At 44.3% G+C, this 26,434-nt stretch overlaps 2 protein-coding genes across 2 annotated transcripts in view; one reads left to right on the top strand and one right to left on the bottom strand.

Moving 5' to 3' along the window:
- Positions 1-9,958, top strand: part of LOC130403954 (myosin-binding protein C, cardiac-type-like) — a 29,355-nt gene extending 19,397 nt beyond the window's left edge. Inside the window, exons 23-31 of the mRNA XM_056608507.1 lie at positions 3,481-3,615; positions 4,061-4,228; positions 4,544-4,632; positions 5,084-5,279; positions 5,390-5,529; positions 6,425-6,584; positions 6,785-6,921; positions 7,520-7,706; positions 8,020-9,958. Of these exons, the coding sequence (XP_056464482.1) occupies positions 3,481-3,615; positions 4,061-4,228; positions 4,544-4,632; positions 5,084-5,279; positions 5,390-5,529; positions 6,425-6,584; positions 6,785-6,921; positions 7,520-7,706; positions 8,020-8,084 (1,277 nt within the window). The 3' untranslated portion in view covers positions 8,085-9,958. The remainder of the gene's footprint in view (positions 1-3,480; positions 3,616-4,060; positions 4,229-4,543; positions 4,633-5,083; positions 5,280-5,389; positions 5,530-6,424; positions 6,585-6,784; positions 6,922-7,519; positions 7,707-8,019) is intronic.
- The window catches only part of lgr4 (leucine-rich repeat containing G protein-coupled receptor 4), a 31,753-nt gene continuing 11,311 nt past the window's right edge, over positions 5,993-26,434 (bottom strand). The window contains exons 2-18 of the mRNA XM_056608506.1: positions 25,649-25,720; positions 21,206-21,277; positions 21,006-21,077; positions 18,122-18,337; positions 17,951-18,022; positions 17,359-17,427; positions 16,757-16,828; positions 16,058-16,129; positions 15,779-15,847; positions 15,589-15,660; positions 15,056-15,121; positions 14,862-14,933; positions 14,623-14,694; positions 14,360-14,485; positions 14,094-14,191; positions 13,823-13,876; positions 5,993-13,476 (exon numbers count right to left, since the gene is read on the bottom strand). Coding sequence (XP_056464481.1) covers positions 12,011-13,476; positions 13,823-13,876; positions 14,094-14,191; positions 14,360-14,485; positions 14,623-14,694; positions 14,862-14,933; positions 15,056-15,121; positions 15,589-15,660; positions 15,779-15,847; positions 16,058-16,129; positions 16,757-16,828; positions 17,359-17,427; positions 17,951-18,022; positions 18,122-18,337; positions 21,006-21,077; positions 21,206-21,277; positions 25,649-25,720 — 2,812 coding nt within the window. The 3' untranslated portion in view covers positions 5,993-12,010. The remainder of the gene's footprint in view (positions 13,477-13,822; positions 13,877-14,093; positions 14,192-14,359; positions 14,486-14,622; positions 14,695-14,861; positions 14,934-15,055; positions 15,122-15,588; positions 15,661-15,778; positions 15,848-16,057; positions 16,130-16,756; positions 16,829-17,358; positions 17,428-17,950; positions 18,023-18,121; positions 18,338-21,005; positions 21,078-21,205; positions 21,278-25,648; positions 25,721-26,434) is intronic.

The raw sequence follows: 26,434 nt of genomic DNA, 5'->3' as shown, positions 1-26,434 counted from the left end.
TACACCTTAACTTATTTGCTATTTAAATTATTTATGCAAGTAAAGATCCTACACATTGTCCCTTTCAAAAATCCATAACCTTACTCACATGAACGCTTCTGAAGTACATTCATGCATGTGTGCCTGTGTGTGTGCTTGTGCATGAGTGGTTGTGGCTTGCACACACATTTAAAATATTAGGTTTTATCGATCTTTTGCTAAGGAAATGAAAGCATGATGGTCTTAAAAATTAAGGTGTCCTATCTGAACAAAACTGGCCCTGCAAATATATGATTTGATAAAAATGCAGGGTTCGTACATTTACGTCTATTATCCCTATTTGATAATCATGCTATACGCTCTACTGGACACGTGGGATGGCAAGTAGGCTAAGGTTTGTTATAAGGCGGTTAGCATCTGTACCAACTCAAAAGCACTTTTCTCTCGTGACATGTAACATGACATGCAACACTTTGAAAGTGAACATAGACACAGCAGCTCAAATAAAATGGTGTTTGTGACAGACACCTCTATAAGAGAGAAGCCTTTAATCAACCGTTACCTGTTTTAATTTAGTTCTATCATCCGGGAAGTGTTAGTGCGATCTTCAATGTATCCCGGCAGCCCATCTCTCCTAAGACAGCTGATTAGGGAACCATCCACGGCATCCTTCTCTATAAATAAGACAATGTTAGCATGCAGCTCAGCCAGCTGGACCTTGAGCCTTGCTACTACTGGGAGAGGAAGACAATAGGGAGGAGGGAGAGAGAGAGAGAGAGAGAGAGAGAGAGACAGACAATCGAGTAGAGCAAGGTGTGAGGTAAAACAATAAGCCCAAGTACGCAGACAAAGTTTAAGCAGCAGCAGCAGCAGCAGTAGCAGCAGCCCTAACTAAGCTAGTAGGATGACGAAGCCAAAGCTCCCGATGACCGCCGAGAAGAAGCCAGTGGCAGAAGAGACAACCCAACCACCACCAGAAGATCCCGAGAAGAAGGAGGAAGAGAAGGAAGATCTAGACCTTGCAGCCCCAGATAATGGAACGCATGTTGAGAAGATGGATCTCAAACTTGAGGCCCGAGATGGTGGAACAAGGGGAGAGTGTGTTGAGAAGGAGGGACTCGACCTTGATGCCCGAGATGGTGGAGTAGAGGGAGAGTGTGTTTTGAAGGAGGATCTAGTTCTTGTGGCCCGAGATACTGGACCAGAGGGAGAGTGTGTTGAGAATGAGGTGCGGCCAGTGGAGGGTGCTCCTGGAGAAGAAATCTCTGTCCCAGCTGCGGGGGAACCTACAGCACCATCCAAAGGAGAGTCAACGGAGCCTGAACCTGAGATGGAACCTGACCAGGGACCTGAGCAGGAACCTGAAGCCGTTTGCAGTAGGCTTCTTTTGATTTTGAATTCTGTTGTGGTGGCAGTTGGATGTTATTCTGTCAACTAAAAAATAAACAAGAAAAATATAATGGTAATATAAGTTAGGATATAACTTACTTTAAACATGAGTATAGAAGTGCATAGATGTGCTTCTATTGGCAATATGACTGAAAGAAAAAGATAAGATAACAAATATTCAAACTTGATGAGATTGGCGTGGCCTGTACAATAAAGCAAATAGGCCTACAGTCTGTGTAATATTTAGTTATGGGGAAATAATATGAGGTTAGGCTGTGGCTGGATTGCCTAGCAAACCCCTCAAATTTAAGCAGGTCAACATTTGACTAAATCTCTGTGAAACAAGTATGAGTTGGTAATATAAGTATTTATCATTAGTTATACCTCATATTACCCCATGGACATTCTTGTCTGCTGTCAAAATCTGCATGTAAAACTTTGAGCAGTCAAACAAAGGTAATTTAGTTGGATGGTTAAACCATGTGTCAAGGAAGAGCATGCATAAGACCTTCAGCATATTTCTGGATTTGTGTGGTGCCAGAACTTTCTGGACTGTCAACGGGTCAATGAGTTGAGCCATAAAGTGGCAGTCATGAAGTTGATATATTTAGAGAAGCAGTGACAAAAATAGTTTATTATGCAATTTGATAACCTTGGGAGACAAGAACATCATGACCCGACCGGCCATAATGTAATTGGTCAACAATTGGTCAAATGAGAGTTAAACCAGATTACTGACATAATCATAAGCAGAAGACTCAAACACGTCATTGCCTACCCAAAGCTATGCAGCAGATTTGAATGCATCAGCCCAGCTTGGAGGTGCTCCAGGATGAGTCCCAGTTGTGTCGTCTGGACCACTGGCTTTCCTCAAGACCTGCTGTGTCCATGGTGGCTCAAAAATCTGCATGCTTCCACAACTCTCCAGCATCGGCACAACATCAATCTGTCTATAACCATTTCTACTCCAATAATGTTGCATAATAATGATCAAAGATGAGTTACCCAAATGTCTTTTTCCCTAACAACATAACCTCCAGCTCCTCTTGGGGAACACTAATTTTTCAAAGCCTAGTCGGGAGCCATGAACAGCAGCCACAGGGTCTTTAATCAGACAGAACATGCAGGATGTATTGTTAAAGGATACCAAATAAACTCAGCTGGGAAGCACTCAAAGATAAGGAGAAGTGTCTATATTTTTGAGTTCCTAGATCACCAAATTCCTCAGCCTAGACCAAGACTTATTTCTCCAGGGGAACAAAGTCAATAGCTTTCTCCAGGTCAACTGCAGGCTATGTAATAGTTTAATTATGGATACCATCTTTCTTCAAATGATCGATAGCTTTTGAGTTAACTATTAGTAATAAAAAAAAAGGAAACAACCTCACCAGTCTTACTTCCTCACTTTTGGTGACGTTAATATGATATAAAAGCGCCTTCAAATTAAGATTTTTTTTTTAGAAGCCATCAAAATAAAATCCTGCATCTAGGCCATTCGACCAATCAGAAATGTTTTGCAAAAGTTGCTGGATCTTAATTCTAACCCTAGTCCCTTTCGAGGACAAATTCCTCAGCCCCTGTGATTGTCCAGACTGTCACAAGAACCTAAAGATTAGATCCCCTGTTCCAGAGTTCGGACTGTATGAGTTTTCCTTCCAACACACTGGCATGTGTTTTTGCCTAAAAACTTGCATGACCGAGAAAATCCCAAAGCAACCAAAGCACTGGCAGGCTTTTGAAACTTCCTGGCAGCTGCATGCAAGGTCTAGAACATGCTCCTCTGGTGATCCATGTCCCGTCTCCAAACCTCTTCCGGAGGTAAGAGTTGAGACATTCCAAGCAAACCCTCCCTGTGCACTGTGGCTTACTGAATCTGTCCGACAGTTTTCACCACCATCTGATACAACTCACCAACAGATGGTTATTACATTGTTTTACAGCTCTGCTCCCCTCGGCACTTAAGTGTCTGCAACAAGTGACCTCAGATCTGATGAAAAAGATATAGTATTAAGTCGATCCCCTCTTCTTATGCTCAACATTGGTTTGCAAACTCGTGTTTGTTTTGAACAAACAGTCAGGGTATGCATTAACATTTGTTCTGTCTTCCCCTAGCTCCTACTAGCGAGCCCATTGGGCTGTGCATTGATGACATAAGCAACACCACCATCTCGCTGAAGTGGAGGACGCCTGAGCGGGTGGGCGCAGCTCAGCTGGAAGGATACGGGGTTGAGTACTGCAAAGAGGGCAGTAAGTACCCACACCATAACAATTTGATAATGGGGGGGGGGGGGCAAGACAAGGCAAGGACATGACCTATTACATGTGAGAGAAACAATTTTAAATTACAAAATGATCATGATCATACCCTTCAGTCTGGGAACAGGCAACATTAGCCCTGATAGCATTAGGTTCTGCCAGTCACCTATTTAGAGGAGGCTTTTGTCTGGATACCATTAGCATGAGAGCTTTTATGATGGTAAGTGCATCAAGTGGGTTTCAAATTGCCTGCATGTTGGAGTTTGATAGGGATTTGTGAAGCTAAGGCACCATTTTGTGTTGTTACCTTCCTGTCCACACGTATAAATCAGATATCATGAAAATCCATTTGCAGTAAAAGCCTTGACATGGTCTCATTCGCGTTCGACTCAAGAGTTAAAAGCGACTGCCTTCTGTTTTGATTCTCTTATCACAGCAGATGAATGGGTGCCAGCCTTTGAAGGTCTGATTGACAGAAACTCTGTGGTAATCAAAAATCTTTGCACTGGAGATAAGCTGCATTTTCGTGTGCGGGCCTACAACATGGCTGGCCCCAGTCCCCCCGCCAGACTGGCCCAGGCCGTCAGCATCCAGGAGATCATGCGTGGGTATTTCTGAAATGATATCTGAAACTATTTTTTTTACAGTAAGGTTTATTTTTCTTCTTGTAATAAACGTAAGGAAATCTAACCAGGTTCAAAGATAGGTGTCTCTATAGATGCTTTTCATAGAGTAGAACACTGTGTTTGTCCTGCATTGACACCTCTTTGAAAAGGGTCTATTCAGGTTACATACATATTTATATCTATATATATATATATAAATATTCATCTATATCTAGCTGGGGACTTTAACCTTGCATGCATGTTGCTGTGTTGAATATGTATAAATGTTCTTCCTCTTCACATGGCCTGAACAGAGCGACCCAAAATCTGGATCCCCAGAAACCTTCGGCAGACTCTGGTTAAGAAAGTTGGAGAGAGCATCAATCTTGTGATTCCATTCCAGGTACACTTTAAACTGAGTCAAAAAGCCAGCTGAATCCAATTCCAATTACATTTTTTTATCCAGTTTATTAAATCTACTCAGGAGTATCATACTTTAGCTAACATTGCTCATTGCAGCTATTTCAAATTGCATCCCAAAATTTCAAATAAATGTCCCCAATATGGACCAATTAACATGATCCAATGAATCGTCCTTGTGACTCAGTGTATTGAATTATATTGTTCATTTTATGTCATGGTTTCATCCTAATATAGGGATATTACGCTTATATTGTTTGCTCATCCTCATATTTTGACGACAGGCTTATGTCATGCGTTTCTCCTCATGTATTGATGTTATAATGATGTCCTATGTTCATCCTCATATACATATGTTATGTTGATATAATGTGTTCATCCGATGTACGGCTGTGACGCTGATATAATGTGTTCATCCTCATCTATGGATGCAGGGTAAGCCAAGGCCCACGGTGAGCTGGAGCCGAGATGGTGAGCCCCTGAAACCCACAGAAGTCAGCCTCCGCAACAGCGACACAGACACCATCCTCTTCATCCGCATGGCGGAGAGGACACACTCTGGGAAATATGATCTCCAGGTGCAGATTGAAAACGTTGTAGACACAGCCAGCATCCATATACAGATCGTGGGTGAGGACTACTGAGGCAGACGGGTTTCAAACTTGGTGACGAAAAACTTGGTACTAAAGTTAGAAGTTATAAATGTCCTTTTTAACAGGTTACACTTTTGTTTTGGACAGATCTTCCAGGATCCCCTCAAGACCTTAAGATTACGGACGTGTGGAGTTTTAACGTTGCAATTGAATGGAAGGCACCGAAGGACAATGGAAACTGTGATATTATTGGTTACCTTGTTCGGAAGGCCGACAAGAAGACCATGGTATGAAGTATCCCGGGTTACCCTTTCCAGGCACACATTGAAATCCATCTTTAGATCATTCTTGAAAACTAACACCAAGACAAGACATTTACTACCCGCCTTGAGACAACCGGATATGTCAGTAATACTTGATGTATTTTTTGAAAATATCAAGCGTTCGTATCAATGGCCGCCCTAATTGTAGCAATATCTATCCTGTTGCTCATTCACTGTTTGAAGCAGTGGCTTGTTTGGTTTTCTCTTGGGACGCTTTCCATTAACCACAATCGGCCTCAGGTAGCTTAACTCCCCATTATACAGACTCCAATGGGTCGTATAAATATATGTACACCGAGTGCGAGGGGGAATGCGGCCCGGGATATTTTAGCCTCCCTTGTGACAAATAACTACATGGCCCTCCCTGGGGGCCAGGAGAAGTGATGCATTCTGGGTGTTGGATGTGTTGGATGTGAGATACTAAACCAACACCTTCCCCAACTTGCTTGACGGAGCACAGAGCCACCTGGAATGCCCTAATCATAGCCTCATAGCACTGACCCCACATTGGCTGACTGTCCGACCATACAGATATTTGTCCTCCTCTCCTGATGATACCCCTGGTCATATTTCACTACTTCATTATTAGGTTCACTTCATTTATCCTGCACCCCAGAGTGACAAGTGTGTGTGTGTGTTTGTGATTATCATGTGACAAAGAGCATTATCTGTTGAATGTAAGGCATTACAGGTAGTTCTAAATCGATGATGCTGCTTTGTTTGTACAAGGTGTAAACAACATTACACCTTGTGAATTTAAATCAAAATACAGATTATCCATAGATCAGTTGCCCTGCTGCTTAAAAAATATATGGAATGTATGGATACGTGAAACTGAGTCATGTGGATTCTTGAACAGGAGTGGTTCACAGTGTTTGAGCAGCACAGACGTACCAACTGCGTGGTGTCTGACCTGGTCATGGGGAACGAGTACGTTTTCCAAGTGCTTGCCATAAACCAGGTCGGCCTAAGCCCAGAACCTTGCAACTCCAAGGACAGCGCCTACATCGAGAAAGCAGGTGGGCATTGTTGCACATGGACCAACGCTATCAATCACAGGTTCATGCTCTCTTCACCATGAGATGGACGACTTGTTCACCACTGAACTCATTCGTAACTTAATATCTGGTTTCGACTAACTCTAGCTCAACAAAGAGCTGGACATAATGAGGGCCAAAACAGACACATCATCCCCAGGTTTTCACTTCTTTCTCTCCAGGTAGCCGCTACAAATCCCCGAACTACAAGCAGCATGACTTCTCGGAGGCAGCTAAGTTCACCCACCCGCTGGTCAGCCGCTCTGTGATAGCGGGGTACAACGCCACGCTCAGCTGCTCCGTTAGAGGGATCCCTAAGGTACTACTTTGGTACAATTACAATTACAATTAGGGCATTTAGCAGACGCTTTTATCCAAAGCGACTTACATCGGTTAATACACACATTGACACACCGACGGCAGAGTCAACCATGCAAGGCGACAGCCAGCTCGTCAGGAGCAGTTAGGGTTAAGTGTCTTGCTCAGGGACACATCAACACTCAGCTAGGAGGAGCGTGGGAACGAACTAGCAACCTTTCGGTTACAAGGCAACTGCTCTACCTCCTGAGCTAAGTCGACATCGCCACAACATTCCATCCTCTGAGGATTACAATTCCTCCTTACCCTGATTTGGGGGATCTTAACTGTGTCAGGGGAGAATGTGAATCAAACTTTATCCTCATCAACCGATGATTATGGTGCTTGATGTCCTATCCTAAAACATTACAAAACAAAAAGATGAATTGCCACTGGTCCCTGTTCCCTAGTCAGTGATCCAAAGGACTTCTACATTTATTAGCGTGTGAATGCTACTCTTTAGCTTATGTTATCCATGCTTATGACATGTTATTTCAGGTTAATTGTTACATCTACGGCAACAACGACTTGATATGTAACAATAGTTTGTGCTTCATCAGCCCAAAGTGACCTGGTACAAAAACAAGATGGACATCTCCAACGAGGCAAAATACAGAATGTTCAGCAAGCAAGGCGTCCTGACCCTGGAGATACGCAAGCCCTGCACCTTTGACGGGGGGGTCTACACCTGCAAGGCGGTGAACGACAGCGGCGAGGACGTCGTGGAGTGTAAACTCGAAGTTCGCTGTGAGTATGACACAAGAGCATAGCCAACCCCCGCCTCACACCGGTGAAACCACCGGGACGGAACCGCCACGCCCCGAGCAAAAGGGGTGACGCCACTGCGCCCTGCTTATGCATCTCAACCTGTGTTGACATGCTTCCTCAGAGGAATCTACCACTGATCCGCCGATGCCTTCTCCTCCTTTACTTTTTCAATGAGGTTGCTTTCACCTGTAACTGCTGTGTTGAGTTTAAGTCCGACTTGAATATGTTGGGTCCACTGTGACCGTTGCTTGTGGCCATTTATAAAAACACACCTTTCTGTCTTGTCTTGCAGCTCAAATCTATAAAGAGGAAAAAAAGAGAGAAGAAAAAAAAGAGAAATGTGGAGAATCTGACTGAAGAAGAGCCTGGGATTTCAGGGCCAAGTGGGCAAATGTGTTCAAGATAAATACGATGATATCCGTTATTTTTCACATTTTGTGTTTTGACCACTTACCATTTTGTGTGACCTATTTACCAATAATGAGAACTGCTTGTCTCAGTCTTATTTATCATTCGGCTGGTTTGTGGATTTTTGTTCTGGCATTCAGTATTAGTATTCAGAAATAATAAAAACATCTGTGAAAACAGTAATTAAACGCATTCAATCCTATGTTATACTGCTAAAAAGTAGGTAGACTGATGTGATTACAGCCAGTTGGTTGTGATGCAACCTAGAAGCCTGGTAACGCTTTGCTTACGACACCTCACGACAACCTAAACCTAATCCAATATTATTTGTCATGTTAACAGCGTATACAGTTATGATTACATTTAGGCCCTCTTCGAGATGGTTTGGTTTAGGTTACAGACTGTTAAGTTTAGGTATTATGTGAGGGATGGTTAAGTTTAGGTTTGATAGTTCATGTTAGAGATGGTGATGTGTAGGTATTTAGTTAATGGTAGTTAAATTTAGGTACGAGGCTAGAGATGGTTATCTTCATGTATAACGTTAGAGAGTGGTTATATGTGTGATTAAGTTGAAGCGCTGTTGTATCTCTTCTCTAAAGATGGTTCCAAGGTAAGGGTGTTAGAAGTATAACAGATGTGCTCAAAGACAGGGTATAGAGAAATAAAAGACTATAATCAAATAAGGTTAGTCGGCCGTTGGACTGGTGTAATGGAAGGTTGTTTGACGACCACACAATACAACACCCCGGGATTGGAAGGCCAACACTGCTAAACTAAATGAACGCAGCCATATGGGTTGGCAAATTTAAGTGTATTTAAGCTTTCAGGAGTGAGGTTTACCATAGAAGACTCATGTAAACTCTTTACATTGTGTCTCTTTGGTCCTTCTGCATTGCAAGAAGATTCTTGATTATGGATATAAGTGGAAACATTTGTTGGGCAATGAAATCTCCTATAAATACAGCACCATCAGTAAACTCATTTAGCAGAGGATTTTATAGATTTACATCTGAGGTTGAGAACTATCAAAGCAAATACAAATGGAAACAAAAAAGGAAATGTTAGCAATAATCATCACATTTTTACAATACTTGTTTCAAGAGGTGACCGCCACCTGTATAGTTATTTCATCTAAATATTAGTGTTATAAAAAACGATACCAGCCGGTGAGATGTTCCCAGAAAAGACTAGTCTTCAGATATTTATGAAGACCGGGAGAAATGCAGTTTCTTAATTTGGTCTTCGACGAATTGTAAGTAATTCTCTATTCTTCCCAAATACCAGGATATAATTAAATGTAACACACCAGTCCCCTCTGTATGTACCAAGTACGGTTTCAAATTTGCCAAATTAACATACTTTGACCCTAACAAGTTTGAATAAAGGCAAATCAAAACCAATTCAAAAGCTATGCTCAGTATCTTACCTGGGTCCACATCATGGGTCATTAAGCTACTGTACCGCTCCGGGACTTTACTCCATCCGTAGCTCCCCTAGCAGCAGGCTGGGGGTTGAAGAACATTACCTTTAGCCATTTAACAGATGCCTAAAGGGACTTGCATAAAACCATCTGCTAAATCATAATCCAAAGTGATTGCCTGTGCCTTCAAGAGAAGCAGGTGGAGTCCCGGCAGATTGCCTGTTACATTACAGTAACAACTTGGCAAAGTGAATACATATGTCTTTAGATTTCTTTACCTTTTCTGAAAAGATGGGATTAGTGTATCCCGGAATGACTCTTGTGGCCACAACTGCCTGCATGGTAGATGCATTAAATTGACTAGGTTAAATACAATTCACATTGGGGCAAAGAGTTTCTCCAATCGACAGATGTCTGCAAGATGAGTGTTGTTTAATTTACTACACAACATTTGTATATTAACCGTTAGGATTAACAAAAGGAAAAGGGGTCTCGGGCTCTTACTGAGTACGAAGTCGTAAAAATCTGTAGCATTAGAGATCTTTAGCACCACCTGCTAATGGGACATCTTGAAAAATGTCTCCCTGTTTGAATATCCTTGAAAACATTTGTTGTTCCTGAATTTAACTTCTTTCTTAAATAAAACAAAACTAAAATAAACAAATGCAAAGGAACTTTAATAGTTTATAATTGGTAAAAAAAGAAAGAAATCACAGTATATAGTACATACATTCCTACCACAAATTGCACCTAACTGAAATTATGATATACAGCCAGATGCATCAACATGAAGCCAGAAATGCAAGGAACATTATAATAACAATAGGAAAAACAGACTGGAAGAGGTAGCTCCCTTAGTTCGCATCCCATTTTGATTTGTTAGATTTCTTTGAAAATAATTTACATACACAAACCAAAATAACATTTCTAAAGTACACTGACATTTTGAACAGAGGAAAATAATTAAGGTTTGGTGTCAAAGGAAACGTCGGAACATATAAAAAAGCCTGTAGAAAATAAATTCAAAGCGAGTAATTCCGATGCATAACGTGGACAGAAGAACAATTTGTTGATAGATGACTTTCCCTACACTGCCTAAATTCCTGAGCTCTCAGGTGACCTGCATCCATGTGGCACAGCATGTGGCTACATGCTACATGGGTGTTTCCACCATAGCGTCTGTGCACTCATGCTCCAGCACAGAGCACACCACACCCGCCGCACCACCCTATGTAGCATCTCGCACAAAATGTCCTCGGAGGAAAAGTTACACCGATAACCATTAGATGGCCCCCTACCGCGATAGTTATGTATGAAGTTCATTTTATTACAAAGATTATGCTGAAAAACGAGTCAATCGCCGACTACTAAATTTGAATCGGACTGTGAGCACGCAATATGTGCAACTTAAGACTACAAATTACATGTTGAGCCATCATTGAAAATTTACAGTACTAACATACAAAAGGAACAGGAAAAAGTATTTGGATTGAATTTTCACGAGAGGTGCTCTAATGGTAGCGAGTGCTGGGGTTATGTGCATTCATCATCCAAAGGCCACCATTCATATACCTGAAGTTACTGCGACCCACACATTCTTGCTGCACAAAATAATAAATTAAAGCAGCACACGATACAACCCAGCACGGCTGTTGGAAAAACAGTGATATTGGCTACTTTTTTATCACATTCGTTGTCATACTTTTTTGTACAGTGAAAAAACGCTTCTGATTAAATGACGAATCATTTGTCATGCTTTCACAAAATGCAAGTACAGGGTACTTAACCGTGACAGAGAAGGAAGAGTGGATTTCGATTAGATGAGAAGGGTTTGGTGTGCTGCACGATTTGTCCTTATCCTATCCCCCTACCTTTAAGACCCCTCTCTCTCTGTTTACCCCCAAACCTCTCCTGAAGGTACAGTTCATTAAAACTAAACAAATGAAGATGAATACCATTGCTACAATTACCATAAAGTTCCACAGCGACATAGAAGTTTAAAATAATATATATATATATATATATAGACGATATTTGAGCACTAATAGCACGTACAGGTGAAGCGGAAATGGGCACAAGAACCGTAGCTAGAAGTGACAGGTTGAGGTCCGTAAGATACTCATATTTAGTCCAACTTGAACCGAGAAGCAGGCACTGGTAGCAAGGACCTCCTGAGTGACATCCTTCTTGGCTAGCTCGCGCGCACGCTCAGTTACATCCTGGAACACCAGCAGCGGCCCTGTCAGTTCACATGACACACCGTTCCCTTTAGGCGTTTTGTTTAGAAAAATAAGTGCTTTCCGAAGAGTCTATTGACAGGGTAGTCTGCACATTACACAAACGAGGCTCGTCGGACACGAACACACGCACGCACACACGCACGCACGCACGCACGCACGCACGCACGCACGCACGCACAGACGCACGCACACACACACACCTCCGGCGGGCTGTCTTAGTCCTTGATGCGAGGTATGTTGTACGAGTAGTGCACCAGGGGGAGGCCTCGGCTCTGGCAGAAGCAGGCGCGGCCGCAGGCCTGCACCTGGTCCGAGCTGTCGGACAGGAACGAGTCCCCCTCGTCGGCGCACTCCGACTGGGCCGAGGGCGTGCCGCGGTCGGCCCAGTAGCCCTCCGACCGCGGGCACGGCGCCGCTGCCCCCGCCATCAGCGTGGGGCAGCTGTGGGACTTCACCAAGTGTCTGCAGGCGGAGGAGGACGAGGAGGACGAGGAGGACGAGGAGGAGGTGGGGGGAGGCAAGGCGCAGGTCCTGGCGCGCAGCGCCGCCTCGCACTGCGCACACACCGCCACCGCCTCCCCGCAGAGGGGCGCGTAGGCCCCGCCGCAGCCGTACGCCCCCAGCGCCACGGGCCCGCCGCCGGCGCCTCCTCCTCCTCCTCCCCCTCGTGCGCCCTGGGCCCCGGCGACCGCCTTCGCCCCGCCCCCTCTGGCCCCGCCCCCTCGCGCCCCGGCCCTCAGCCGCAGCCAGTCCTCCCTGAAGGCCGGGCTGAAGAAGACGTAGAGCACGGGGTTGAGGCAGGCGGGCAGCGGGAAGAAGAGCAGCACCACCGACTTCGCGATCTCCGGCCCGCCGGCCGCCGCGCCCGACGCGGCGAGCAGCGGGGCGAAGGAGAAGGCGGCCAGGGGGCAGAAGAAGACGCAGTTGGTGAAGATGAGCCAGGCCACGTGGCGCAGGGCGCCGCTCTGCCCCGGGTCCGCCAGGGCGGTGCGGCCCAGCCGGCAGTACAGCTGGGTGTAGACGGCGGCCGTGAACAGGTAAGCCAGGGCGTTGAGCAGCACCAGCGCCAGCGCCACGCTCAGCGCCGCGCCCCGCCCGCCGGCGAAGGGCAGGCAGAGCGGCGACGCCGAGGGCTCGCCGGAGGCCGCGCGGGGCAGGGCGGCGGCGGCGGCGGCCACCAGCGCCAGCGCGCCCGCCGCCGCGCCGAAGCGCCGGTCCCCCCGCAGGCAGGCCGGCGCGTCCCGCCGCGGGGACGGCGCGCTCTTCCGGAGGACGGCGCGCACCGCCGCGCCGCGCTCCACGGCGGCCAGCGCCAGCAGGAGGACTGCCCACTCCGAGGAGAAGACGGCCAGGGCGCCGGCGAGCGCGCAGCCCGGGCCCATCTCCCACCACACGCCGAACTCGGCGAAGGAGCCCCAGGTGGCGAGGTCCAGCAGGGAGAGCACCGCCACGTATAGCGCCGTCAGCAGGTTGGCGAGGGCCAGCAGGCCCGTGAGCAGCCGGGCCCCGGAGAGGGAGGAGCCCTGGGGGCGGCAGGGGCCCGGGCCCGAGGCCCGACGCATGGGGCCGAACGTGACCACCAGCACCAGAGAGTTGAAGACCAGCGCCACCAGGCCGATGAACCACACCGTCACGCGGATCATCCAGTTGCCCAGGAGATGCTCGCAGGGCTTGAACGCTCCTGGAGACCGGGGCGACAGGGCGGAGAGCTCTAGTTCTACTTGTTGATCTCAAGGCACTCATCTAGACGCTGCGCACCGACAAACCCTCTTGCCCCATGTATCTATTCAGCCACTTCTGATAACACGCACCATTTGAATGCACTGATAAGGAAGGTGATGGGTGTTAAAGTGAATAAAGACATAATAAAGTAACCACAAAGATAAAATAAAAACAATCGTAAATAAGGATCAGTGGGGTCACTTTTAAGAGAAGGATTACAGTTGTTTTTATTGCCTTTACATCCATTGCCTTGAGTGTGTCACAATGACCGCGGAGAGCAATCATTCAGCTATGTTGCTGCCTACCTGGTGAGGGGGTGCAGCGCATTATCATTGAGATTCTCTCAACATCTTCCCCATCTGAAGAGAAAGAACAGGCAATCATTAGCCATTCATGCACCGGAAGATACAACTAATAGCTATATTAGCACTGGGAGAAAATAAACCAGTGCAACCTATCATCTAATCAAGCTGATGGAGACACAGAGTAGAAGAGGTAGGAACAAAGAGAACATAAAAATTTGGCGCTTGCTTGAAGTGCCTAGAAATCGGCAGTTGAATGCAGTTCACGTCTCACCTGTGGGTTGCTTCAGGTCGTCAGCTTCTGAATGACCCATCATGGGGCTACAGTCCGCAAAAGCACAGCACTGGTAGGCATACGGCGCAGAGAGTGATCTACGGAACGGAAATAACATCAATGGCCGGGCTTAACAAAGTGCTGCTCTCCATCCGAAACACTATTTCACCACACAACCACATCCATGGGAACCGTAGAAAGGAGGGGGGGGGGGAGTGTGGAAGACCGCAGGGAGAGAGTTGGAAAGTCTCAGAACAAAGTCTCACCTCAGTTTCGGCAGGCTCTTTGCACTCAGCATATTTTTCATCTGCAGGTTCCCTGAGAGCTTCAGCTGGCTGAGCGAATTCAGACCCGTTGTCGGGACCCCCGTGAGAGAGTTCATACTCAGGTCTCTGGGATGGTGGGAGTGGAGGGGGGAGATCAGGTCACACGTATGAACACAACAATGGAACAACGCACACAAATAGAGGTCCAAATGGAGTGTGCTATCTTCTATGCTGGAGTGGAGAAGAAGGGAAACAAAACTCACAGGTTTGTAAGTGCGGTCAGGGAGAGGAAAGCATCTCTGTGGATGGATACCATGCCATTCCTGCTCAGATCTCTGCGGAGAACAAATACAATTTACATTTAGAATACCAGCATATATTGTCTTAATCTGGTCTTTAATATATTATATTTTTTTTGCGCGTGTGCGTGCGTGCGTGCGTGCGTGCGTGCGTGCGTGCGTGTGTGCGTGCGTGTGTGTGTTTTTCTCTCATGGCCACTCACAGCAAGCGAAGAGAGCCGAGTCCATGGAAAGTGTCTCGGTTGATTTGTTGAACGTGATTCTGTTGCAGGTTTCTGTTGTTTGGACACAATTTGCAAATGGTTTAAAAGAGAGATGAAATATGAGTTAGTATTTTCCCCAGTGTCCCTGTTGACATTATTCTATTTTGAAGGCAAGGTGCGTGGTTGAGACCTACAGCTCCTGCAGTGCGACACATCCGTGGAAAGACGGCAGCTCCTCTATCTGGTTATAGGACAGGTCTCTGAAGGACGAGGACAGGAGAAGGGAATTATATGTACAATCAAAACAAGTCACGTATGCCTGTTTTCATAGAACAGAGAACAGAATAACCTTCACTGTCTTCACAAAATGATCACATTTAACCAACTCAATCCATTCATTTCATTAACCAGGTACTTTTTCCAGTAGAGAGAATGGAATGGCTGGGGCAAATAAGTTACAAACAAATATTTAATAAACAGGAAGAGCGAAACCCGGTCTTGTAGGGGATGATTATACCAGACAATTTGTCAGAGGACAACAACACATTATGTCAGTATAATATCAGGGAATTTAACATTTTAAATAAAATAAAAATAGAACTAGCGAAACTTTGTACTAATGGACAGTATTCAAAAACTACATTTCATAACTCAAACAAATATCTACAGGAGTGTTATTCTGTTGTACGGTTACACATAATGACGATGAGGAGGAGGTCTCTCTTACAATGTGCGAAGCAACTTCAGGTCTTCACACAAATGGGCTGGAATGGAGGATATTTTGGTGCCAGTTAGGGTCCTGAAAATCAAAGCAACAACTGCATGTTAGCACTATAATGAGGTGCTATTTCATGATAGACGGTCATGGATGAGTTGACGTTTTCAGGTGAATGGGGATGTGGAGATCAGCTACTTACAGACTTTCCAGGTTGTTAGTGGAAGTAAGGATTGGGAAGTCCTGCATCTGACTGGCGCCACGCAGCATCCTGGCACAGAGATCACATGTAGAATTACACGACAGTCATTCCAAAGCATGAGCATCATGTTCACCATCGAACAGACGTACGACGTTAACTGATTACGGTTCTTGTAATGTAGTTATGTATTACAAAGGTGTCACGCTGAACTATGACCACCTTAGGGCCCGTTATCAGGCAGTAAAGCCGATAAGGAGGACTCCAGACTGTGGGACTTACAGAGAGTGCAGTTCGGTTAGGTTCTGGAAAGCTGTAGCCCCGACGAACGACAGAGGGTTGTCATAGAGGTGGCTGTAGGAGCAAGCACAATGGGATGATATTCAACCTCCAGAATAATTTCAACGTGCAAAAATGGCACCATCTTCTGGACAATACAACTCTGAGGCCAAGCTACGATCGCTCTGCAGATCAGTGTCTGGCGAAGGCCGACGTGTATGTGTGTGTGTGTGGCTTGTGAAGGTGGATGTGTGGGTGTGTATGTTTTGCGAAGGCAGACGTGTGTGTGCATGTCTTGTGAAGGCAGACGTATGTGTGTGTCTTGTGAACACAGACGTGCGCGTCTTGTTGAGGCAGACGTGTGTGTGCATGTCTTGTGAAGGCAGACGTGTGTGTGTGTCTTGTGAAGGCAGACGTGTGTGTGCGTGTCTTGTGAAGGCAGACGTGTGTGTGTGTGTCTTGTGAAGGCAGACGTGTGTGTGTGTGTCTTGTGAAGGCAGACGTGTGTGTGTTTGTCTTGTGAACACAGACGTGCGCGTCTTGTTGAGGCAGACGTGTGTGTGCGTCTTGTGAAGGCAGACATGTGTGTGTGTTTGTCTTGTGAAAGCAGACATGTGTGTACATGCATGCCAGCCCAGTATACGTCAATATTTGTGCAGGCAAGTGAACAGCACTCAAACAGTGGGTGGGGTGTGACCTTACATGGTTCGCAACAGAGGGTTTTTGTGGAAGGCACCTTCAGGTATGGAAGCTATATCGTTGCTATGGAAACCACTGTGGACAGAACACACACGGCAATAGTAAATGTCATACATTCAAAATCGGTTGGAGATTAACGTATTTCCTATTTATTAAAAAAATGCAATCATAGTAAGCTTAGATTGTCTGAGCCACAAACCATTGTGCACAGCAAACCATTCAGATGAAGCAGTACATATATTAGGAAAACTAGGACAATTCCCTGGAAATTAATAGTGTATTTGGAGAGTAAGGGTACCCCGCAACATGGCTATAATGGTGGTGAACTTCTCTGAGATTGAGGACACAAAGAAACTACACATTAAATGGTTCCCTTTGTGTTAAAGGAAGGGAAAATCTAAAGCAGCTTCCACACTAGAAAATGTTATTGGAGCCCCTTGCAGAACCTCTTGTTGAAAATACCCTGAATACAGAAAAACAAATTCCAAATGCAAATTACACCATCTCAACCTAATTTAGACACTGGGATTCTTGGCAAAGATATGGCTAAAGGTATGCAAGTCGAATTTGATTCACAAGGAGACAAATAATATCAATATACTCACAGTTCCTTGAGTTTAGGCAGGGCCTCTATTGCTCTGGGAAAAACCATGAGGTTGTTGAAGTTGAGGTCTCTGAGTAAAAATACAAAACAGCAACCCTGAAGTTAGCATCTACTGCTGTGCAATTTTGTCATCACACTTTCACATCACACATTTACCTTTCCAAGTAGTCTAACAACATCCAATAACTAGGATATTACCGGGAAGAAAGCACCATAGGGAAAATACTATTCAATCGTGGTGCAGTGATTGCATCGATAATGACCATATATTTTCTGATTTGGGTTTTACATATTTCTTTCTTCATGGCTTTGCAAAAGTCTGGCAAAGTTAGTGTCTGTTGCCAACAGGCCGGACTGCCACTAAAGTAAGTATATTTGTGTGGCAACAATGGCAAGAGGAAGCAGCAAACAGGAGGGCAGATATGATAACAATCATGGACTTTGCTCTATTTATCCTGGAGCAATTACAGGAGGAAGTGGACACACTGACATCAGGCAGACTGAAGTGAAGGTGGGTGGGGTGCACACACACACACACACGCACGCACGCGCGCACGCACACGCACACACACACACACACACACGGTACTTACAATGTCTCTAAATTGACCAGCCCGTTGAAACAGTGCTCCCCAATCTCTTTTATCCTGTTGTTATGGAGATGCCTGAAATAAATGAAATAAAGACAGTAAGTTACACTCACAGATTTAGACACATGTTCTTCCACACAAAAAAACATAAAAATAAATGTAAAAAACACTCACAGCACCACCAGACTGGTAAGGTTGGCAAAAGCATTGTCTGGGATGTAAGAGATGCGGTTGAGTGCCAATGTTAATGCTTGGAGGTTGGCCTGGTGTCGGAGGGAACCAATGGGAACCTCCGTAAGGTTGTTGTCATCCAACCAGAGGTGGCGTAGCTGCTGAAGTCCTTTGAAGCTGTCCTCTGGGACCGAGGTGATGTGGTTGGCATCCATTCGCCTAGAGGACCGAAACAAGACTCATGTCTCACAACACATCTCATGTCGATTATATGTTTATAATGGCTGGTCAACCTCTGTCCGACAGTTCTTTCGATTTGAAACTTACTCTACAATACTCAAACAGGAACTACACACACTCGTCATTCACATCCACATATGTTGGATAATTGTATCTTGTGGAGTACATTGCTGAAGATTTGGGAGATGTCTGACAAAAACAAAACAATGCTAAACCAGTATGTTGAAAGTGCTAAGAAAATTGTTGTGGGGAGATGAACCATGCATTGCATTATGTATGATTGAGCTATACTTGTGAATGGGAAACGTATGCTGTGATTTAAGCGACCGTGCAAATGCCAGCACCATCGTTAAACCTCACCAACACACTCCTTTATCAGTAATCTCTTCTTTGTTGTCACCCTTTTGCAAAGTTTATTATTTGCTGTGAGCAAAACAGTCGCTTTATTGATTGACAGATAGCTCTTTAGGGCACGGGCTACAGCCTGCCAACACTGCCCTGGTGCTGATAAAAACACTATTCTTCAATCCTACAAACATGCAGGCACACACTCACACACACACTCCCCCACTGACCCAGCCACCCACCCACACACGACGGGGGGAGGGGTCTTAGGGACAAGGGGGGTGGATGAGGGGTGATAATAGCTGAAAGCTGGATTTCCACCGTGTGTTTAGCTCCGACTCCATTAGTCGTGCTCGGACTGAAGAGGCCCGAGGTGAAAGGGCTTCCTACAGAACGAGTCGTATACACAGTCATGGCCCCCAGGGAGATTAACCAAACAACAATCAAAATGGGGCATTGAAGAATTCAAGAGAAACCGTATAAACTTGCAACTTGAATTAAATCTGCATCTTAAAATGAATAAATTGCAAGTTAATAGAAAACAACGAAAAGTCATTTTAAATGGTACTTCAGAGCTATTGTGGAAAAAGGATTTGCTTTTAATGCAGGGAGATAGTTATTCAACACATTACATAAACACACATGTGCGTGTGCATGTATGCATATATATAAATATATGTGTAACATACACACACACAAACATTCATAGTATCTGTTCCATTTTTCCCTACTAGACAAGTGCAAGCAACTTGGATCAAGAAGAGGATCTCATATTTCTTGAAATCAAAAACCCCTTCTTTGAACCCAAACTCATTCGATCCTTCTTAAATACACTGTGCAATAATCATCTGTCAGACACACACACACACACACACACACACACACACACACACACACACACACACACACACACACACACACACACACACACACACACACACACACACACACACACACACACACACACACACACACACACAATCTTAGCTGAGCAGTGAAGGTGGAGGGAAAGGGTGTATTTGACAGGTTGCAGTATTGTATGCCTGCTCCCAAATGTTGAGCTGCACCCGTTACCGTGCTCCTCCAACTCAAAACGAGGTCAGGAGCCTAAGGCTGCATTCCATTAGTGCTTACACACTTGGCATACAGTTGTTTAACCAATAAGGAGAGCACTAGCATTTTATAACTTTTGAACTAGACACGCACAGATCAGATACTTTTCAATTATGCTGCAGAAACGTCTTGTTCTTGGTTTATATTCGTGCATGTCATGAGAATAAGGCTAGTCCAACAGAGAGGCAGACTGTTACTATTCCAATGGGTATAGAAATGTGAACTGCAGGTTCCCGTCACTCCTGCCTGACAGTGTGTCGCTGGCCCTCTTTTTCTTAGTGGGGGAGCTCGGGGGGAATGTTGGTTTTGGTGTGAGGTTTTCCTTGTCAGGGTCAATCAAGTCCTAAGGGATGCACACAACACAACACTGGACACAAGCAATGGAGGAAGTCCCAGCTACTCGCATGTGGCTGAAATGGGCCTTCATCTAAGCGCTAGCTGGGTGGGGGAAATAAATTCGTAATTCGGCCTTCAGTTCCCCCACCCATCTTGGATCAAGATGGCAGAGAGGGGAAAAGGGCCCTTCAATGCAAAGGTTCACATTCCTCAAATCAATCAAATTGCAATTAAATGTGGGGATCCAAATAGGGGAGGAGATCCAGTCATAAAAAAACACAAAAGGTGCTAAAGTGAAAACGTGGCCGTACGAACCTAGCAGAGGTTAGCATGGCAAACGTTAGTTACTTATCCAGCCGTATCCCAGCCACTCGTATAGCCATAGCAATACACATGCTGTGAACGACATATGCTGCTGAAATTATCTTTCAGTTAAAAAAACAAATACCATACTGTCCTGTTATAGACACGATGTACATTACTATGAACTGATTTCTAAGTGCATAAAGCTTGTTAGGCAGGTTAATTAAACTCTGTTTAGATCAATGTTGGACATCAGGTTAAGCCAGATTATATGCCCATCTGTGCTGATACTGCAAAGAAAAGGGACAAACTAACAAGCCAAGAGGTGACAATGGTCCATTTGAACATTGCATCTCCAGATGCATGTAGTCATTGTAAAATTATATTGTTGTATGGCTCTGATAGACAAAGGTTGCTCCAGATTAGCTGTCAGTGTCTTCTTTTGGCTTCTCTGTGCTTGACACAGAATGCGGGGCAGTGTCTTCTATGCAGTCATACAACTTTAGCATGCAAATCCCTGGGCCCACACTGCATGCACAGGTATACTTACAGAGACTGCAGAGCATGGAGGTCTTTCAGAGCTGCACTGGGGACAGTCTTCAGTTGATTATTTGAGAGCATCCTGTCGAAAAATCAACAACACAAGAATATAAACCTCTGTGATTCAGGAATCCAAGAAAGGAAAAATAACAAACACGCAGAGGGTTTTTTCAGGAGGAAAACGGTGCAACATCTCAGAGCATTGCTTACAGGATTTTTAGCTGATTCAGTCCGGACAGGGCAGACGGGTCGATGAATGCAAGGTCATTTCCTGCCAGGCGTCTTGAGGAGAAACACGGAAGAAAGAGGGGGATAGACAAACACAAGGGCAGGGAGAATTAAACATTAGAAAAGTCCCATCTGAAATGTACGTGATGTATGAATATCGGTAGTGTTGTTCTAATCACACAAAGTAATCATGACATGGGTCATTATTTATAACTGAGGAATGTGCCATGGCATTGTGTGAGGGGTTCCCCCAGCCAGAGCGTTCGTGAATACGGTCGCTGATATTAGTTAATAAGATGGCTCTCAAGGGTGACATGGACGTGTGTGCCACGGCCTGTTCTCACATCATCCGACACCCAGGACAGATTACGACCAGTGTTGGTTATCCCTTCCTGGATCCCTTCCTGGACCTTCATACCATCGCTCTCGCTCTGGGTCTTTAATCCTGCTGCTTGATCCAAAAATATATAAATAAATGAAATGATACCATTTGGGAATTGGTCTGGCGATGTCTGGCTAGGAAATACAAGGATTACCACAGGAATGAAGGGAACTCCATCTTTCCTGATTGCTCTGGTACGAGCAGAAAGACTGACTGTTACTATTGAAATGTGTACAAATACAAGGAAAACCGCAGGAATGACAGGAAGTCAATCTTACCTAATTGCTCTTGTACTAACAGAAAGACCGACTGTTACAATTCAAACGGGTACAAATACAAGGACAACCACAGGAATGATGGGAAGTCCATCTTAGAGCTCACAAGATCAAAAACTACATTAGAACTAATTTGTGCCTAATTCATTTCGCCTTGACTTGCATTCATCTAGTTGTCCCATGTACTCCTCCCCTTTCCTGTCAATAGTCCATAGGAAACAGGGGCGTAAATAAGCAGCAGGCACGCTGACGGGGGATGCATGGCTCTGGCATATTATCTGGCCCCAGAGATTAGCAACAGATTTATCACTCTGCAACTTGAGTTGGGACAGGCTGAATTCCCCTTGCATCGAGAGCTGCCGGGTGTCAGCCCGCGTAACCCAGCCGTCTCTGACAGAAGCCCACTTGTCTTCTGGGCAGAGCTCATGCTATCGTTGCTCAATAAATAACACGCTAATAAAGGCTGACAGAACTGGGGTGCCTATGCGTGCTTTCGTACTTAAATGGACTAAATAGTGCCCATAATAAGTGTTGTTTCTAGAACAACGATGTAGGCAAAAGGTTTCAATGGTCATTTCTATGGATTAGGAACATTCCTGAGCGACTAAAAGTCGTAAGTTCTTGAAGAATTTTGGATGGCAAAGATTTCTACTGGTAATGAATTATTACAGTTCAAGCGACCTTACTGAAAAAACCTGGAGTAGTTAACATACAACGTAAATATAATACAAGGCTTTTGAAATCATTTATATTGTAACCATGTAGAACACTGCTTTTTTTTTTTTTTTTTATAGGAAGGCATCCCAAAATCCCAAACCTTTTAAACCTTCCTCATTTTCAGACACCAACAGTTATAGTATTATCCACCCTAAAAAGTCTATTGCTCCGAAACATTCAAGAAGTAGGGTTGAACCGGTAGCATGTCAGGAAATGTCTACAAGCCAGGTACTAAAAGGTTTGTTGAGCATTTGTTGAGTGTTTAGTGTGTATGAGTAAACCTGACTTCCTGTTGTACCATTTAGAATTGCTTCCTGTAATCCCAGCGTCTCTTGCCTCTGGTCATGCCAGACTAAATCGTCTTCCCACGACAGAAACTCAAATGTGGATGGATGGGTTTTCGTGTTTATACATGCATTTCTTCTTATTTATATTGGAAAGAATGTGCCATCTCCTCTTAAAGAAACTAAGAAGAGAAGACACGACAACATTGTGAGCACATCTTTGTATCCTAGTTATGTTGTTTCATCCCCACGATTTAAATTACATCTTAACAACATGTTTTCATAACATGGATGAATAAATCGGATCCCATCTGCCATTTGTTTTCATACACAATGGTGGTATCCTCATAATCTTTCACTGAATTAGGAAGTCAGTGAGTGGACTAAGAGGGTTATGGTAACTGCAGTGTGTCATAAATGCTTTGCCAAGCTGACAGGCAGATCATGCTAGCTAACACTACTGTGTAAGCTTAAAGGGAACTGTGAAATCAACATCAGACTTCACAGAAAGTCTCTCAGTTTCCCAACTCTACGGAGTATGGGCCGCAGATTTTGTGGAATAACAAGAAACAAGTCTGAGTTTTCAGTTATTGTGGTGGACCACAACTGTCAAATTAGGGTCTGAATCGTTTACCAGTACTTCTTAAAAAGCCCGGTCCCTCCAGAGCCACTTGGCTATGAGACAAACCCAATGCCTGGCTTCCAGTGGTGGAACCATCCGCAAGCACATAATCTACTGCCAAACCACCCAATCAGTGACAGAGCCCATGTGTCTCAAGCTTTGTCAAATATGTTGTGTGACAGACTTTTGGGGAAAAAAAGTGTTTTGACATGAACACTGAAAGACTAGTCATGGAAGACCACACATTTCAGCACTTTCACGGGAACATCTCAATGACTTCAACCGCAATTTAGGAGCCGACAGATATGCAGCGGCTATGACACAGGCTATTGAAAGTTGTAGAACACCAAGTGAGACATTTTGCAATCTAAGGCCCCTGTCTTGAGTCACTAAACAAGTTTGACAAACTGCTAAGATATCCTTCAGAGTTTCATAGCCTGCCATGTTGTCTCTCTCTTGTACAGTCCTTTCAACGGATTAGTAACATTCTCCTGCAGGCGTCAATCTAACCAGAAGTATATGATCCAACAGAGTGTAACCGCACTCCCACCTTACCTAAAGTATGCCTTTATGATCATGTGTACACACACACACAAACACAAGCCCTTTTGCCATTGGGAGTTGATAATCCTATGATTTAAGTTTTCTTGTTCATGCTGGCAAACACAAATATTATGAAAAATAATACGGGGGATAATGTGAAAAGGTGGCCAATGTTATGCCCAAGTAATTTAGGCATGGGGTTCTAAACAAATTGTTTGAATAAAATGTAGAAAAGCTGATGGACACATAATAATAATAATAATAATAATAATAATAATAATAATAATAATAATAATAATAATAATAATAATAATAATAATACATATGGGCTAACTAGATTTAGTAATCAGCAAAGTGTGATAAAACCAAAAGAAATTTAAAAATATATAAAGATAGTGCTGTGGGATGACAGTGCATATCTGTTAGCATAACTGCTGGGCTTAGTATTGCCTGAGGGCGATACAGGAGAGAAGGAACATTTAAGAGGGTTGCGTGACTATTAGTGAGGAGCAGTGTGTTTATTCTTTCAGATCTGTCCTGTTTGGGTTCCTCAGTCTCCGTCTCTCTCTGTCTCCTTCTCTCGTTTACCCTCAGACTCCCCTCTAACTTTCAGCTCATCCAATGAAGCTAACCGTGAAATGTTCCTTTGCAAAAAGGTTTAGAAATAACATGCACATACACACAGAATATATGCCAATCAAAATATTAGTTTTCGAAGAGATATATGTTCTCTTCAAAAACTAGCTACGGAAAAGCAGTGGCCCATGCATTTAGATGACAAAAACATGTGTGTGGCTGGGACTGCACATTTCATTCTATTTAACATTAACATGACAGTTGTACTTTATGTACTCCTCGGGCCCTCTTTGTTACCTGGGGCAGTTGTGCCAAAAAAATCCTCAAAGAGCAAAGGAACAGCAAGGACTTGCTGTTTTCTTGTGGGTTCTTTTAAGCTCTGTGTTGTCATAGAAACCATTACTTTGCTCTCTTCCTTCCTGCCTTGCATTCCTCTAAACAGTGTGATGAAAAGTAAATTGCCCTTTAACAAAAAGATTGAAGGAGTGTTTGGAAAAACAGTCTGGTCCGACTGAAAGATGTGGAAAAAAAGAGAAGGAAAAAGAAAAGCAAGCATGAGGACAAGTGGAGCTGGAAGTAGCCAGCCATGTTCACTTGCTGGTCATTTTGCCTTCCCTGTGCTGCCGTGTTACCTGATATCACGGAGACAGATTGCCATCTCACACTCCCAGCTCTGGGCCAGACGGGGGGATTTAAAAAAGTAAAGAAATAACAAGCGCAGCAGATGAGATATGGCCAAACAAACAAAGTGCAACAAAACTAAAATGGTAATCCCGTATATGAACACAAGTATATGTATGGCTCACACAATGCATTGTGATTGCAACTGCCCTTTTAAAATCCTTCCGCTTGTTTTCGCGTGCGTTAGTAGCTTGAGAATTTGTGTCGACTCGACTACTACTCTAGTTGTCTACTGTTCACAGGAGACAACTGAGAACGGAGAAGAATTAAGATGCTAGTTAATGCCAAGCAAATACACTGAGTGCATATTGTGGAACATATCAACTTGAAACGGTGTGTACTTACAGTTCTTCCAGGTAGGGAAAGTTTTTAAACACGTCTGCAGGCAATTCAGTGATGTTGTTCATGCTGACCTCCCTGTGGGAACACAAAGAATTAGGATGAGCGATTTCTTCGATCTTAATTATCTCATGTCAAATGTAGATCCTTTTCTATTTGTTTTGACGGTAGGGTTTGTTATAAAAGCTGTTATTGTGTTCAGCAACCGTTAGAACCCGGAACACTGGGACTGATAGGCTAAATGTTTCATTTTGGCCACTTCTCATTGACCAATCTCCTCTTATGTGACCAATTTTGACACCGCGGATTCACTCACGTATAGTTATAATTGAATGAGAACATGGTCCATATCTACACACATCAGCACATGCAGCCAGTTTTTCAGGTTTACCGATCACAATTTGACAGCAAAATGATTTTCATCTTTATGAATATGAACAATGTGTTCAGTGTTCGTGTATTAACTAAATTAACATGAACCTAAATTAACAAGTCATTGGTAGCGGCACTGACAGATCACTTGTTGCAGATGTAAATCACATTATAATCAGACTGAGGCTGAGCTATGAATGATCTTCCAAACAAAGCTCAACAGAAAGCCCGGGAGAAGCTCTGCTGTTGCCCCGAGGGATCTCCGCTATTCAAAGCCACATCAAGAAAGATGGGCATGTAGTAACAGGAAAAATATGCACCAGACTCCTTGATTCCCCTCCTAGCAAGGAAATATGTGAACATATAGATTCAAGTTGAATTCAAAATCATAACCATGGCAAAATGATATCCACATTGGCA

Source organism: Gadus chalcogrammus, chromosome 14, assembly GCF_026213295.1.
Source record: "Gadus chalcogrammus isolate NIFS_2021 chromosome 14, NIFS_Gcha_1.0, whole genome shotgun sequence".
NCBI lineage: Eukaryota > Metazoa > Chordata > Actinopteri > Gadiformes > Gadidae > Gadus > Gadus chalcogrammus.
The sequence above is the reverse complement of the archived record's forward strand: the minus strand, read 5'-3'. Positions and strand labels throughout refer to the sequence as shown.